The sequence below is a fragment of the Rhinolophus ferrumequinum genome, assembly GCF_004115265.2.
Source record: "Rhinolophus ferrumequinum isolate MPI-CBG mRhiFer1 chromosome 5 unlocalized genomic scaffold, mRhiFer1_v1.p scaffold_110_arrow_ctg1, whole genome shotgun sequence".
NCBI classification, from domain to species: domain Eukaryota; kingdom Metazoa; phylum Chordata; class Mammalia; order Chiroptera; family Rhinolophidae; genus Rhinolophus; species Rhinolophus ferrumequinum.
Genome location: NW_022680355.1, coordinates 1,987,220 through 2,004,799, shown reverse-complemented (window position 1 = coordinate 2,004,799; position 17,580 = coordinate 1,987,220). Strand labels below are relative to the sequence as shown.

Below are 17,580 nucleotides of genomic sequence, written 5' to 3'. Positions count from 1 at the left end.
AATCAATGACCTTAAAATCCAATGGCCACCATTTATAATTTAAGGTGGGGTATGAAGCATTCCTGCTTTAAAAAGTGATTTCAGAGTCTGACTGTGTGGACACACTCAGAAGTAGGGGGTCTACTGAGCCTCCAGGATTTAGTACAAAAGTGTTCATATTGGTTCAATTAATTTTTCCCTTTATAGAACCCTAAACTTTTATGTTATAACGTTTGTTGAGATTTCTATACAAAGCAGTACTATGGTAGTTCTTTCAGTTTTCTAGATATAGAGCGCATTGGTAAAGCCTCATAAACTCGTAATTAGCTTGTCTCTTTTCTTTAAAACAGGATATTCAGTTGCTGCTGGGGAATTTACAGGAGATTCTCAGCAAGGTGAGAGACATTGTTAAATGTGAGTCCTTTGTGAAACATGGGGATAAGGTAAAATGATCTAAAAAGACCTTTTACAAGTGTAATTTTATTTGCTACACAAAATGTATATAAATAGAATCCCAGAATGTACATGATAACGTTTTGTAGAGAAAAAGTACACTTTGGCACAGATTTTTAAGTCTCAAAGGATTTCAGAAGGCGGAATACCAATCTTTACAAACCTAGTTAAGCAATAAAAATTAGCCCAGTTGTCCCAAGTTAGGAATGAAAAAAATACAGATGATTAAGTGCCTTAGACAAAAGCCATGCTGTTAGTGACACATCAAATGTGAGGAATCAAGATCCCTCGTTTTAGTTTCTGGAATCTCGTATCAGACATGTTCAAATTAAACTCTCTAGCCAACAACAGCCCATCGTCTCCACACTATTTCCTTTTTCCCACTGGAGATGCCCAAACCTAAAATAACAGAACAAACTAATCCATAGTCTCACATATGCCCCTCATTTTTTGTTTTCCCTCCTCTGATTCTGTATCCATCCTCACTTTCCAGTGGTCAAATGCAGCTTGTTTTTTGGGGAGAGGGGGGTTAGGTCAATTTCAAATGTCATTTCCTCCAGAAATCCTTCCTTAGTTTCCCTCTTTAAACTCCTATAGCATCTCATTTTTCCTTTTTTAAGGCATTTACCATTCATTCATTCATTAAATATTTTTTGAGCACCTGCTACATACCAGGCTACGTGTGAAGTGTTGAACACACAGAGGTGAATAAATGGTCCCTAATCTCAGAGTTTACAGTCTAATGGGGCTGACAGACATTCAACAATGAGCACAAATTATCTGATTAAAACACTGTAGTAAGTGCTAGGGTAAAGTTCTAAACACAGAACTAATCCCATTCATGAGGACTCTACGTTCATGATCTAATCACCTCCCAGAGGTCCCCACTTCCTCATACCATCACATTGGGGGTTAGGATTCATCATATGAATTTCACGGGACACAGACATTCAATCCATAGCAATACCTATCATATACAAGACAATAAATGGTAGCTTTTACTTTACTACTAATATTTATTGAATACTCAACCAGCAATCAATGTTTGTGATTTTCTATCTTGTTTCATATGAACATGACTGCTTTTCACTACTGTGTTTTAACTAATTCGCAAATAATTAAGAGTAAATGAAATACGGCCATCTTTAGGAATCATCACAGCTCTTTTAGTGGTTTCTCGTTGACAAGACATTTGTAAAAATAATAATAAATGGAACCGCTTTAAAATGGAGTTGGAGCTGCCATCCCAGAGGAACTTATGCCTCAAACCTATGGAATGTTAAAACAGAGCAAAATAACCTTTGGACTGGGTCTAAAGCAACATTGTGTCCTAAACAACTGTTTGCAACAATAACCAGAAATCAGATATTATGACTACCTGACTGATGGCGAATGGACTGACAATTAAAAACGTTCTTTAGAATTATCATCACAATTTTACCTTATCTGCACCTATAGAAATTCTTTCCTTCTATTGATGTAATTGTTTCCCTTCCCTTTCTCATAAATACTTTCACCTCTTAATCAGAACAGTATTTGGGTTTTTGCCTGAATCAGTGCTTCCCCGATAGCTATTCTTTTGGATTCCAAATAAATGTGTTGCCTTTCACTTTGGGCTTTTTTGTTTAGGTTAACACATACAAAGCAGAAATTCATTAAAAAAAAATAAAAAAAATTGCTGTTACATGGATGTTGAAAACAGGTTCTTTTTAAAGAGCATTTTTCTTTTAAATACAAGCTAATTCATAAAGGCCGTCTCTTTCCATAATTTTCTTCTTCCAGATATTAAAAGACAATTTATTGTCGTGGTTAAAACTGTAGACCATGACTTTGCCAGTTACTAGCTCTATGAGCTAGTTACCTAAAATCCCAGTGCCTCCATTTCTTTATTCCTATAATAGGGATGATGATGGTGATGATAGTATCATCTATCAAAAGATTCTTGGGGGCGGCCAGGTGGCTCAGTTGGTTGGAACACGAGCTCTGAATAACAGGGTTGCCAGTTCGATTCCTGCATGGGCCAGTGAGCTGCGCCCTCCGCAACTGGGTTGAAGAACAACGACTTGGAGCTGATGGGCCCTGGAGAAAAACACTGTTCCCCAATATTCCCCAATAAAACTTATATATAAAAAAAGATTCTTGTGAGGATTAAATGAGTTAATCCTATATATTCATAAGATGGTGCAATACCTGACACATAAAAGTGCTATTTAAATATTGGCTATAATAAGAACCTTTGGGTTAGGGACCATCATAGACAGAATTGAATAACTATCACCTTTATAAAGTCAGATCTTAAAATCAATGATTTAGCAAAGGAAAGTGCAAAATGTGCCAAGTAATTTTTAAACTAGGAGCTAGGCTCTTGTTGGAAAGCTTTCCAGAAGAGCACACACTTTTCGCCCAGGGACATTAATGATGATGCATGACAACTCATCGTGTGGAAAGATGGTAGAAAATCAGAATTTTCCATCGGATCTCAGAATATCTAGAAAATAGATCCAAATTGTAAGTGATTTGCAGGTATCTTAGTAAAGGCACTAGCAGAGGTCATGATCTGTTCATCAGAACACTCCAAGCCCAAGGATGCCCACATTCACTATTTACTTACTTAGACAAGAAGGAATCGGAATTCTATGAAAAACAGTGAGCAACTTGATGTCCAAAGATGAGAGATTCTTAATACTGGATCCTTATAACTCTTGGGGGGACTTCATGGCATTTGAACCCCTAGTAATTATAGGCAAAATTTTATATGTACGTGAATTTTTCTGGTGAGAAGATCCATCACTTTCATCTAATTTTCAAATGTGCTCAAAAAAGGTCCTCCGTTCTCATTTTAGAATGAGATGTGGTGAGCCAAGGCCCAAGAAATTGATCTTTCCCTAATGAATCCTGGGAAATTCATTTAATATGATGGGGGAAAAAAATGTTGATTTTGCTGCCAGTTCTTGAGTTCTACTGCTCACTAACTATGTATGGTGACCGAACCTTTCTAAGCCTCGATTTCCCAACCTGCCAAAAAGGGACTACTTTTGAGAGGTTCAGTGAGAGAAATATTATAAAAAAGCATGCCACATTGTCCAGTGGGTAGAAGACATTCAATAAACCCTGGCTTCCTTTCTGCTTCTCACCAGTGGGATTGATGTCCACATCAGGTATTTTGAGGCCAGAGATCTAAAACTTTCCTGAACATACTTATGATATCAAGAGACCTCTAAAGGTTTTGCCATGAGTTATTGAAACGGCTCTAAGAACAGTTTCCTATTTTTCCTTCCCACTGAATATTTAGGTAGTTGAGTGACAGTTCTCCTAACTTCCTTCAGATTCCAATCAATTTACTGGCTCGATCATTTTTAAACAGTTATGAACACTTTTAATCAATATTATATTTAATAACGTCTTTGTGTCGTGGCCATATTAAGTTACAGACTCCAAAGTTCTTGAGAATGATGATGGTTGATGTTTTTCAATGAAATTCTGAGTGTTTGTGGGATATGAGGTGTAGTGGTTGCCATGTATCTCAAATGGCATAATTTCTCTTAATCTTTCCTAGTTGACAAGCCTGATCCTGAAATCAAGCAACTCCATTATTTAATTCCTACCAAACAGATTACTGAAAACCAAGCAGTGTGCTACCAATTCTAACAGTTTTCCTGACCACCTATCCAGATAGCTTAGTTTTTCTGAACCCCATTTCATTGTTTAAGGACTCACTTCCCCTTCCCTCCTGTTGCTACAGTTGAACTGTCCATGCTCCTATTTAAAGTTAATCATTCCACCTTTCACCAGATCCCACCCCTTTTGTGACTCAGAGATGCGACTCTAGCAATTCTTGATTCTCTATCTCACATCATCAGTTTTTTCCCTTTCTATGGGATCACTTCCACCAACATATGAGCACACTCTTATTTCTCCCATCTTAAAAAAATCTCTTATCCCACTTTCCCTTCCAGCTACCGCCTGTATTTCTCTGCTTCAAAACAGCCGTCACTGTTCTCTGCCTGTATCTCTGTCTGCTAGTTCTGCAGCTTCCCTTCTCTTAAAGTCACTCCTGTTAGAACGGACCACCACCCCTCTAGAGAAACTGCTCCTGTCAAGCAAACCAGAGTTCTCCATGCAGCTCATCTTCCGAGACAAACAGGATTTGCCAGAGTTAATCAATCCCTCCTCATTTCTTCCCTTGCCTTCCCAGACACTGGCAGCTCCTTCTCCCTCTGTTTTACTGGTTCCTCTTTAATTTCCCTCACCTCATTCACGTGTTCCGGTGTTAAACATCTGGACTCTTTTTCACTCTTTGACTTCTCTTTGGATAATCTCATCCAGTCTCACCTACTTCTCCAGCGTACACTGAATTCCAAGTGCATGTATCCAGTTCTCCACTCAACATCTCTATCTGAATAGCTATCCTAAACTTAATGTGCTCGTAACCGAGCTTAGGTCTTCCCACTGACACATGCCCTACCCTCCGTCATCTCCGTTTCAGTAAGTGGCAATGCCAACCTCCCAGTTACTCAAGCCAAACACCTTGAAGTCAGCCTTGAACTGTGCTCTTTCTCTCATACTCCATCTATATCTTACCCATGAGCAAATTCTGCTAACTAAACTCTCAAAATAAGACTAGAATCTGACCATGTCTCACCTCCTCCACGGCATCTACTGATCCAAGTCCCCATGGGCATTATTGCAATAGCTTCCTAACTGGCTTCTGTGTGTTCATCCTTGCCCTCCTGTGTTCTACCCTAAACCCAGCAGCTAGAGTGGCCCTTTAGAAACAGACATCAGATCCTGTCATTTCTTTGCTCCCGATGATGTCCCAACGCATTCAGTCTAAAATCCAAGTCTTCACAATGACCTAAAAGACTCTAATCATCAAGCTAACTATTTTGACCTCGACTCCTACTCCTCTACCTCTCAGTCCCCTACTCCAGCTATCCTGGTCTCCTTGCTAGCCTTTGAATACGCCAGACACACTTGTACCTCAGGACCTTTGACTCATTCCCTCTGACTAGAACATATTTCTCCCCAATCTCCGTAATACTTACTTCCTCACTTTCTTCAGTGTTTGCTCAAGAGTCACCTTCTCTCTAAGTCCTTCCATGACTACCCTAATAAATCACAAGTCCTTCTTCATCCCAACTCCAGCAATCGCTGTACCACGGTACTGCTTAGTTTTCTCCACCAACCTTATCTGCTTGACTGCTTCTTCCAACTAGAGGGTTAGCTCCATGACAGCAGGCAATTTTGTCTGTTTTGTTCACTGCATATCCTGTTTGCCTGTAAATATTTGTGGTTTAAATGAGTTAATTTATTATGGACAAGTCCAACATCTAACCCCAAAGGAATCTTCTCTGATTATTAATGGTAACCTCAGGAGCACCCAGGTCTGCTGGAGTTCAGCACACCGAGGCGAGTTCAGCACACTGGGGAGAGTTCAGCACACCAGATAGAGTTCATGATGGAATTTGTGCTCCCTCCTCAGGGGCAGGATTGGAGGAAGAGGAATTGAATCGAAGGGGGCTCTCTTCCAGGCCCTTCTTCTTTAAATTAAAATTTTAACCCCAATGAATCAAAGAATAATTTAGGTTTACAGAAACAAGAGCTGGAATGATCTTTGATAAACAGCAATTCCAGCTCCTACCTGTTGAAGGTGCCTGAAAAAAATTAGGTTCAGTGACTTATCTCAAGTATACAGCAGAGCCAAGGATCAAAACCATTGCTTTCTGAATCTGGAGCCAGATCTCTGTGCCTTGGGAGACACTGCCCCTTTCCACCAGAGTTGTTTCCTGTTTGTCTATAATTGATTAATTGATGCTTCCTTCTGGGGTCACCTTGGTTGCCAGGTTGTGTCCTAATTCTGCCAACAAACAGTTTCAGGGGGCCACACTTGTATCACCTAGGATATGTGGCTTTTCCTTATGCAATCGAAGCTGTTTTAACATGGTAGTGTGACAGGAGCTGTTAGTATTTACACTGGTACTGAAGATGTCATCATGATAAAAGCTGGAGTAATCAAGGTAAGAGGTTTAACCTACAAATCACACACAGACCTGAGAAGCCAGGCGTATGTTCTGGAGGAAGAAACACATGGAGACTGGTGATGGAGACTGGTAAATCTCAGAGTATGACTTTTGGCCTTCTGTTTTCTATTGTGTATAGCAGAAGCAAAATCCCATGCATGCAAAACCATGACTTCAAACTTCCAGCTCCCTACATGATGTACTCATTTAAAAAGCACTATCTTTAACTGGTTTGTTGTATAGCTTTAAAGTATATGTGTAATTCACCTTCTAAATAACCATTTTTCTCACCAGAATTGGTTGCTGGAGTTCCAAGAGGAGCACAGAATTTTGGATATGTGAGTATGAAGAATACACTACAGGATATTTTCTTATGTATGCAAAGAAATGTTTTGTTTCATACAACTTTCAAATCTTTTTAAATGCCCTTTAATAGCAAACCCAAATGGATCCATGCCTATCTCCTTCCAAAAAGAGGCCCGATTTTTTTGTTGTTCTGATCTAAGTGCAGAATCAGCTACATAATCAGTAAGACCCAGTGTCTAATGAAAATGCAGGGCACCTTGTTCAAAATTATTAAGAATTTCAGGTCAGTGATAGCTGCTGGACATTAAACCAAGGGCAGGGTTCATCTGAGCCTGGGGCCCGTGTGACTGCACAGGTCACACACCCATGAAGCAGCCTACCCTTGTACATAATCTAGGAATAATTGCAGAGGATCCCATTTTTGATAGCATCAACACGTTAATATGTCTTCTATGGTAGAAATGATAAAATCAAGTGTTATTGCCCTAGGGCTGGAGTTTTCCTAGAGCTGCCATCACAAATTACCACACACTGGGTGGCTCAAAATACACAAATTTATTCTCTCAAGAGGCCTGAAGTCTGAAAGCAAGGTGTCTGCAAGATCACACTCCTTCCAGTGCATCTAGGGGAGCACCCTCCTTGGCTCTTCCCGCTTCACACAGCCCTGCTTTTCCTTGGCATCCGGCAGCTTAAACTCCATTTGTGGCTCGGTTTTCATATGGCGTTTGTCCATCTATATCCATGTGTGTCCTCCCTTTTTTGACAAGGACACCAGTCATTAGATATGCGGCCCACCCTAAACCCAGGATGATTTTATCTCGAGATCCTTAACTTATTTCAATTGAAAAGACCCTCCTTCCAAATAGAAACATGGAGTATTCAAACCCACTCTAACTAGTTACCACACAAATAGGAAAAGAAGATAGATAGAGCTTATGGAAAGAAAAACTTTTGAAATAAAAAATTTTAAATATTTTCTTTTCTTTTTTAATTCTACTAACCTGGTAATATGTACAGAGTTGGGGTTGGCAAAATAGAATTTAAAGGAATAATTGTGCTATGTGAATAACTTTAAAATTTCATTTTTTGCAAAGAGCCATAATCTCCAATCTCTCACAGTAACATATGCACAAAAATCCTGTTTAGATCAATTAACTGACCATCAGATTAACTGCTCTCAGTATTCTTGAATTCAAATATTATTTCTCTACTTCAGAGTAGTAAGCATGCATTTTGTGTGAAAGGATCCCAGACATAACCATAAACAAAAAGTTCAACTGGATTCCTTTAAAGATCATTCTCATGGCCTTACATTTTTATTTTATATATAGCTAACCATTTCTCACTCTTCCGCAAAATTTAAAAATGATTTAAGTTATTAAATTTTTTTTTCTCCAGTGCTATAGCCAATAATGTAACCTATCTAATTTCTGTAATTTCAGGTTTCAATCATTAACTCTACAGACATGACCTTTATTCAGAATTTCACTGGTGAACAGGTAAAGACATTTTTTTGTTGTTTGTTTTTTTTGTTTTTTGTTTTTTGGGGCGTTTTTTGTTTGTTTGTTTGTTTTTTGTTTATTTTTTGTTTGTTTTGTTTTTTGTTTTGGTTTTGTTTGTTTTTTAATAATTGTTTGACTCTGCAAAAATCAGAAGGCACTAATGGACAACGAACCCATCTCCACTGTGCTCTGAGTGAAGACAAGTCAGCTTAGATATATGATGGACTAAAATCCCACTACCTAAGGCTCCAAGCAGTGAGAGGAACAGCCAGCAAAGTAAAGACATTTTAATATCAAATAATTACTGCCAGTGGGTACTAATAGCATATAGTAGTACTTATATCATTTATTCGTTCATAAAATAAAATATTTACTGTGCACCTACTATGTTCTGGAAGCTGTTCTAGGCACTGGGAATAAAACCAAGAGCCCAACTTTCATGCCACTGGGAAAGGGAATTGGGGGGACGACAATAAACAAACAAATAAGTGCCCATGATAATTTCAGGTAGTGGTAAGTCAAAACTAGAGAATATGATTCTTAAAAGCCAAAATGCCGCTAACTGCTAGGATCTGAGAGGGATCCCGTTATATTGCTGGGATCTGAGAGGGATCCCTTTATATTGTTGGCATCTGAGAGGGATCCCGTTATATTGCTGGGATCTGAGAGGGATCCATTATATTGCTGGGAACTGAGAGGGACCCCGTTATATTGCTGGGATCGGAGAGGGAGCCTGTTATATTGCAGTCCTGTATGTAGTGTGCCTAGTGGTGAGTTCTGGATTCCCACCTTCCTCTGAGAAGACACAGGTTTCTCGTAGGTCCCACCAGTGGTTGAGTCAATGGGCCTGGGCACTACCTCCCTTCCTCACTGTGACTGGAGCCCTCCCTTGATCCTAACATTGTACGAGGTTGACAAGCTACCTGGTTCTGCTCCCTGCTTCCCAGTGAGGAAGTGCTCCATACGCAGTCACTGGCTGAGGTCTTATTAAGGATGGGCCAACTTTCTGAAAACAGGCTTCTGTCACTCTCCTAATGTAACATGGCCTGGGGTCACATTCATCAACTACCCTGCGTCTCCCTGGGTATTGTGACCTGTGGAAATTCGCCACATTTCTTTAACCAATGAATGTGGTACTGCCATCTAAGGGAGCCAATCGTGAGTTGAATTCGTTTCTTTGGGCAACCAATTTTCTCTCTTAGCCACCAACCCAGGTTACGGAGCTTCTAGCAACTCTCACATTTTAATCTGGCCAAGTTACGTCTTGGCCTTCTGGATTATGGTATGAGATACTGAAAAATGCTCAACTGTTAGTGAGAGACATAAATTTGGAATAATAACATTTGTCAAGCAATTTCGATTAATAGAGTTTTTCAATGAACGCTGAGCATTTTTTACATTCCTCCCCCCGCTCCCAAAATAGGGGCTTTAGTTTATCCATTATTCTGCAGTTTTCAATAAAGCATTTAACAATGTCTCGCATGAAACTTTTGTGGTAAATATGGAGAAATAAGGCTGGGATGATAGTGAAGTTGGATGGATTCATGAACTTTGAACATTATTCCCAAGTGGTGATAATTAATGGTTTAATTCATTAAACCATTTGGCAAGACTTCTTTGCTCAGATTCATTTTACGTTTTTTATCAGTATAAGCTTTTTAACACTGTTAAATAATTTGGCCTTTCTATAACTTCTCGTCCTCAATGCCACCTAGTTCTGCAATCTTGAACCTCAGAACTTAATACATCATAGATGAAATTCCTCTGAGTAAAGGCCACACAAACTACACCAGGAGTAAGAATTTCACACAATTTCACACAATTCTATGTTTGGAATAGAGAAAAGAGGTGGGGGAATTGAATTATTGTGCAACACTTGTTAACTCATGTATTCGTTCTCTCTGCAGAGAGTACTGGCACCCGCTTTAAGCTAGGCCCTGGTCATGCAGTGCCGACGGAAGGGTGAACAACACAGACCAAAGTCTCTGCCTTCTGTGGAGCACACTTTGTAGCAGATTGTGGACGTTGGGGCACTAAGTCACTAAAGCATTGGATGGCAGACTATGGAGACAAAAAAATCTTGACAAGCTGAAACTATGGGCCAAATCAGAAAAGATTACAAATCTTGAAAGCATAGGTTGAAAAACAAAAAATTAAGAGCTAGAATACGGGGAAGATGATGGCACTCCGATTAGTTACACGCCGTGTACTCATAGGTTCTGACGTTTTCTTTGGTATCTCTAAGAAGGAGGGGCCCAGGATGGTGAACTGGCTGAAAATATTTCCATATGAGATTTCATACGGCAGTGGAATTCGATTTATTCTGTGAGGTGCACGATTGCAGAAGCAGGTAGAATTAAGGACACGTAGTTATAGACGGATCAGTGTTTAGCAAAGAAAAGTCTAATAACTGAGACCACAAATTGAATGGGCTGATTGTTGAACATCTCCAGAGGATGTCCAAGCAGATGTCAGGGGTACTGAGGGGAAAATTATGCACTGGGTCAGGGGTTAGAGTAAATGACCCCTAGACTCTGTCTACATCCAAGAGTCTGTGAATTTAAATGCACAGATGTGCTGCAATGAGATTAATCTTTCAGGAAAAATTGAGACATGACTATAAAAATGATTTTTTAACACAAGATATGTCCTCTTTTGGTTTTCCTTTGCAGATGGCATCGTATTTTGGATATACAGTCGCAGTATCCGATGTTAACAATGATGGGTAAGTTAATAAGAGCTGCCTCACTCACCGTGGATTATACTCATCCATAAAAATGTTATATTTCTTCCTTGATGAAATACATCCTTCTATACTTCCTCAACAAGATAGAGGCTCTCTTGTTTTAACTTTTTTTTCTTTCAGGGCAACAGGATACATCTACTAAAGAATCCTCTGTCACCCTAGTTTACGTCTTTACTGAGATTTCCCAGCAGTTTTCTACAGCTAGAAAAGGACTATTTTACTTCATGTTGTCTTCAGTTTTATGAATTGAATAGTCCTTGACCATACAAAATCCACAGCTGTTGAAGAATCTGCTCATCTGTCTCTCTTCACCCCTTAGCACATGATACATTCATTAAACATTTGCACATAAATAAGTAGTTTTTTCTCCTGACATTGCTTTAACCAACAGACTAGTAAACACCCATAGAAGGGATGAAATAATAATGTTATTTTGTAAAGATTATATCAGTAAATTACAATTGAGCTTGGACCAAACAAGATGATAAATTATGGTTGCATTTGAGTCATTACTTCAACAATAAATTATTATTAAATATCTCATTGATTCACTAAAAGCACCTAACTGACAGATAAAACAAATGACCAAATAAGAAAACTAATAAATTGAGATGACCTGATTATCCATCCAATTAATATTGTTGGAGCACTTACTATGTACCAGGCATTGTTCTTGGTGGCCAGAATATAGTGGTAAATAAGGCAGAACAGTTTTCTCCTCTCACAGAGCTCACATTTTTGTAGAAAGCAAATACCTGAAGAATCCTGACTGTGTTCCAAGATACAGGCTCAGTACTTGAGATTCATCATTGACATTAGCTGTGACCTGCGTAAAGCTAGAAATGCACTTTATACGTCATGCGGTGGCATATGATTAGAGATACATTTAGTAACTTTTGTACCTTTTGGAAAATACCTTTTTAATATTCTTTCATTGAATGTATACTTCCCAAGTACCTACTATACACTAGTACAGTTAGTTCTATGTGCTGGGATATAGCAGAGAACAAAATAGAAAACCCCACCCTCGTAAAGGTAATGCTAGAGTAGGGGAGGTATGGAAGCTAACGACAAAAAATGAACAAGTCAAGCCGAGAGCGTGTTAGATGGTGATGAGCACTATGTAGGAAAAGACATAGGCTGAAAACAACCAAACTGTCCTTCAACAGGTAAACAGATTCATGAACTGTGGTACACGCTGGCAATGTAATACTTATTCAGTGCTAAAAAGAAATGAGTTTTCAAACCATGAAAAGACATGGAGGAACCTTAAATACATATTACTAAGTAAAAGAAACCAATCTGAAAAAGCATGTACTGTATGATTCCAACTATAGGACATTCGGGAAAAGGAGAAACTGTGGAGACAGGAAAAGGATCAGTGGTTGCCATGGGCTGTGGGGGAGAGAGAGATACACACACGGAGCCCAGAGGGTTTTTAGGGCAGTGAAACTGTCCTGTATGACACTATAATGGTGGGTACATGTCATACATTTGTCAAGACCCATGGAAGGTACATCACCAAGCGTGAACCCTAGTGTAACCTATGGACTTGGGTGATTATGATGGGTCAATGTAGGTTCATCTGTGGTAACAAATGTCGCCGTCTGGTGGGGATGTTGGTAACGGAGGCGCTGGAGAGGGAGCACATGGGAACTCTCGGTACTGGCTGCTCCAGGTTTGCTTTGAACCTAAAACTGCTCTGAAAAATAAAGTCTATTAACTAAACTTGCAAGAACAAGAACAGACGGGGCATAGGGCCAACGGGGAGAAATACGATTTTTAAATCAGGTAGGTAGGGAAGGCCTGGATGTTAGGTTACAACTGAGGAAAGACACGAAGAAGGTGAGGAGACAAGCCACGATGATATATGTGGAATAGTGTTCAAATTCCTGGAGGTGGAAGCTGCTGGCGTGATCCAGAAACATCAGAGACATAGGGAGAGGTCGCAGTGGGCAGCAGGTTCACGAAGGTTTATGAGCACTGCTTTTCTTCTACACGGGCTTACCCAGTGCTACCCAGACTCCACCCTAGATAGATGAATCTGTTTCCAAGAAGGACACCTCATCTCATGAGCCCCTGGACAATTCTGAGTGAGCTGGTGGCTTGCTCCGCCTTTGGTTTTAGCAGGTACGCTGTGTGTGCAGGGTCTTGACGGCCAGAGGCCTTCCGGGAGCCCATTGCCATAAGCCAGCTGAGGCAGGACAGAGGCTTGGACCACAGCAATAGCAGCGACAGGAAGTAGAAGTGGCCATGCTCTGGAGAGATTTCAAAAGTATATTTGAATGCCGGTCTTATCCTAGAAGCAGATAATTCAAAATCAAATTGCTTTCATCTTCAGCTGCCTGAGTTGTGAAAAGAAAGTAACCATTAGGACCACTACTCACCATTTCCGACCTGGATGAACTGTATTTGTCATCAGAGCCTTTTTAGTAATTTAGGAAGAAAATTGGTCAAGAACAGCGTGAGTCCTAAACTTGGCATGTTGTCCAGATTTAAGAAGCCCATTCTTTAGGGAAAACAAAAAGTCCCACAGTGGCCTTTGGGATATGCGCAGACATATTTCTCTCAACAGATGGTGACACAACAAGGCCGAGGGCTTTTCCCTGGAAGCCACAGAGCATTTTCTAGGACATAGATTAACTCAGTATGTTCCCTTCCATGGTTCACTCAGTTTTGAATCCTTTCAACTTTCCCCCAGTTTCACAATATGCCCTGCAGGGCACTGTCTCCTTCCTGAAAACACATGCATTTTAGTCTATAGCAAAGTTTTGTGACAATGTTTATAGTACTTTTTTTTTTTTGCCATGTTAAGAAGAAAAAGAAAACTTGTGAGAAAAGAACCTCATTGGTTTCCTGCCGATCAAAACAACATGGTAGTAACAAACACAGGAATTTTCCAGTGATAATTTGGTCTTTTTTGATGTTCTTAAAAATTGCTAGGCACATTATTTCTTTCTTACTAGTCAGTATATTCTGAATTCTTTAGACTGCATTGAAAAATACATTCATTATCTTAATATCGCTATTTTTAAAAATAAAGTGCCCACAGATTCTCAGTCTGTATGTAATTTGCTGTTTTAAATTACTTAGATGCCCCATAAATTCAAGGTCCTATTAGAAGAGAGTGTGCTATGAAGCCACTGAGAACCTTTCATCCCAAATAAAGATAGACAACTCATGTGAAGACTGAGATTACAATAATGAAGATATAATTTGCCATTGTCTTTGTAGCACTTGGGTTTCTAGAACAATCACTTGATACTGTTGGCTTTCAAATAGACACAAATAGGGAAAACATAGCCACTTGTGTTTCTGGGATTATACTTGATCCCAGGATGGGGGCTGGGAAACGACTAGGAACAGTGACAGCCAGTGTCCTCACTGCCCTGGATGGGTTCTCATCCTCAGGGAAAGTACAAAACCCATCTGGGAAGAGACATACACCTTCAGTCCCTCAAAAATCTCAGCAGAACAAGAAAAGAATTGCAGCAGATCAGGTGTGTGGCAGTGACTTTTCCTAAACTCCGGGATGACTCCGTGTCAGACACATGTGGCCTTGTTCTGAGAACATGGGCTTTTGTCATTCTCAATTTCTAACCAGATTTGCAGCAGAGATGCTAAGGCTACATGAGATTTGCAGCAAACATGAATCCTTATGTCAAAGTTTTCCTGCATGTATATACTTGGGCTCCCCAGTTTGTTAGCAGTTTCAAATGCAGAAATCTCTATTCGCCAACGAAACTATTGTTGAACCTAATATGGCTATTAAGTAACACAATTTTGTCATGTATGATTAGCAGACAATTTTTTTTCCTTTCAAAGTGTCTTAATGCAAAAGACATCTCATAACATATGACGATTCATACTACAATCCCATGAAACTATCTAAAATTTACCCATAAGGAAACTGAGGCACAGAAGTTAATGCATTGCCCAAGATCACACATTAACTAGGGAAAAGTCTTGATTAGTTCCTGGACCTTCTGCCGACTTAACCAACAAGTTTTTTTTTTCTTTCTATTTTTCACTATATACAGAGAACTCTTTACTAAGCTCTATAAAAGATATAATTTCAGTCGTCAAGGGTTTATCATCTGTAACTACTAGGAATTTTCAGTCTAATAAGTGAGTAAAATAACTGGCATGCCTCTCACTTACTTTTAAAAGTTGGGAAATGGGGTAAACTATGTAGTATTTGGAACTGAAGAAATCCAGTAACCCTTTTTATTTTTCATTTTTGTTGTTTAAAATAAAAACTGTTTATATTTAAGGTGTACAACATGTTGCTTGACATACATAGTGAAATGAACTACGTTCAAGCTAATGACTATATCCATCTGTGTAATCCATCTATATCCATCGCTCACATAGTTACCTTTGGAGTGTGTATGTGTGTGTGTGTGTGCGTGCGCGTGCACACGCGCACGCATGTGTGCACACATGGTGAGAGCTTCCGAGATCTACTCTCTTAGCAAATTTCCAGTATACACTACAGTATTATTAACTATAGTCACCATGCCATACACTAGATCTCTAGAACCTATTCATCCTATATAACTGCACCTGAGCACCCTTTGGCCAACATCTCACCTTTCCCCCACCTCCCCGGCCCTGGTAACCACCATTCTGCTCTCTGCTATTAGGGATTTACAGAGATAGATACATCACAGAGATAGATAGATAGATAGATAGATAGATAGATAGATAGATAGATAGATAGATAGATATAGATAGATGTCTATCTACATGTATATACACATATGTAAAACATGTAGTCTATATATGTATATACATAACACATACATGTACAATATACAGAGTTTCCAATAACCTTAACTAAGGGTTATAGTAGAAGAATAACATATGAGTATATGCGTGTTTCATGTGTTTCAAGTGTTTTACTGTATTTTGGCTGTTCGTAAGAATCTACATTCCTATTTGTTAAGTGTGAATTTTATCAATTTCCATTACTTTTATAAGCAAGGTCTTACTTCTACCTTTTAAAAATATAAAATCATAATTTCAAAGTTATTTCACCCAAAGAACATTAAGATTGTCTTTAATGATGCTAAAAAGAACTGACTATTAAAATAATTTTCAGTTATAGTTTTTAGTGTCATGGCATATAAGAAAAATCAGTTTGTTTGATTATATTAAAATAGCCACAGTAGTACTAATCATTATTCTGTACACCTGAAACTAATATAAAAAATTAAATTTTTTATAACTAATATAAAAATCCACACTTGTCTGCTGCATTTTACTGAGTCACTAGTTATAATTCATAAATAATTTTACAGAGTCTGTAACTGCTACATTTTTTTAAAATTAAAGTTTATTGGGGTGACAATGGTTAGTGAAGTTAGTAGGTTGGTGCAAAAGTAATTGTGATTTTTGCAATTATTTTTAACCTTTTAAACCACAATTACTTTCGCACCAACCTAATACATAGGATTCAGGTGTACAATTCTGTATTACATCATCTATATATCACATTGTGTGTTCACCCAGAGTCAGCTCCTTCCATCACCAAATATTTGTGGAACTGCTACATTTAAAAAAAAAAAAATTTCCAAAACATTTTCTAGCTTTTCCGCATTTATCAGTGATTAAGGAATTATCAGTGAACATTAATCTTATCCAGCAGAATTCAGTACTAGAATTGAGATTTAATTCCCATTTTTCACCCCCAAATTCCTAATTTCCAATAGCCTTTTTTTTTTTAATAGCCTGAATCTTTTCTTTTAAACCCTGGACCTGAGTGGATGTTGTGCAGTGACTCAAAGTAGGATTAAGTACATCATTTGGCTCGCTGAGTGTTTACGGTTCAGAAGTTAGGACTCCCCACGTTTTGTGGGATTGAACGAGACTTTCCTTTCTCCCGCCAAGAGATAATTAATGCTATTGTCCATGAGGCTACCTAGGGAACATTCTTTGACAGCATATGTCATCTTCTCTATCCATTAAATGACAAAAGCAAGCTCCCTACAAATGCTCCAAAATCTCAAGATCAGGGGAAAACAGAAAAAAAGACAGTGCCATTAAGTAATGCAACCAAATAAGTAAATTGGTGGGAATGTTCACCTCACATTTTTTTTATTTTAAAAAAGGTCTTCAGATATTATGAGTGGATTCCAAAAGTTTAGACCAAACAGTTGCATGCATGCTGGTTGGTGGTTGGTATTGTCAAGCCTGTGCCTGTTTTGAAAATGTAAACAAAGCTGGTGAAATTCACTTCAGTTTAGTTATCTTAAGATAGCCAGAGCTACAAACTCTGTCAGTGTAAACTCTGTTAGGAATTTTTGGACAAACTTAACAACAAATGGAGATGGTGTTTTTCATCTTGAGCCTAAACAAGCACATCTGATTTTTTTCTAATGGCTTTTGAAAGTTATAGTATTTATACGATTTCCGAAATTCACAGAATTACAATTTAATCCATTGGATTGTTTCTAGCCTCTGAAGGGCCAAAAAGAGCTAACATTAAAGAGATTTTTAGCAGTTAGTTAACTTGAGAGCATTTTAGAAAAAAGTGATTTGAAAGGAAGCAGCTTTTGGGTGACTACGTTTT

At 38.7% G+C, this 17,580-nt stretch overlaps 1 protein-coding gene and 1 non-coding gene across 3 annotated transcripts in view; one reads left to right on the top strand and one right to left on the bottom strand.

The window, feature by feature from the left end:
• ITGA8 (integrin subunit alpha 8) overlaps positions 1-17,580 on the top strand; it is a 193,911-nt gene that overhangs the window by 68,876 nt on the left and 107,455 nt on the right. For both annotated transcript variants that reach the window (XM_033100690.1, XM_033100689.1), the window contains exons 8-11: positions 330-374; positions 6,747-6,790; positions 8,201-8,257; positions 10,933-10,985. In XM_033100690.1, coding sequence (XP_032956581.1) covers positions 330-374; positions 6,747-6,790; positions 8,201-8,257; positions 10,933-10,985 — 199 coding nt within the window. The remainder of the gene's footprint in view (positions 1-329; positions 375-6,746; positions 6,791-8,200; positions 8,258-10,932; positions 10,986-17,580) is intronic.
• LOC117019252 (small nucleolar RNA SNORA79) lies at positions 8,387-8,534 on the bottom strand. Its single transcript, XR_004422452.1, has one exon. It is a non-coding gene; the product is annotated as a small nucleolar RNA SNORA79 (small nucleolar RNA).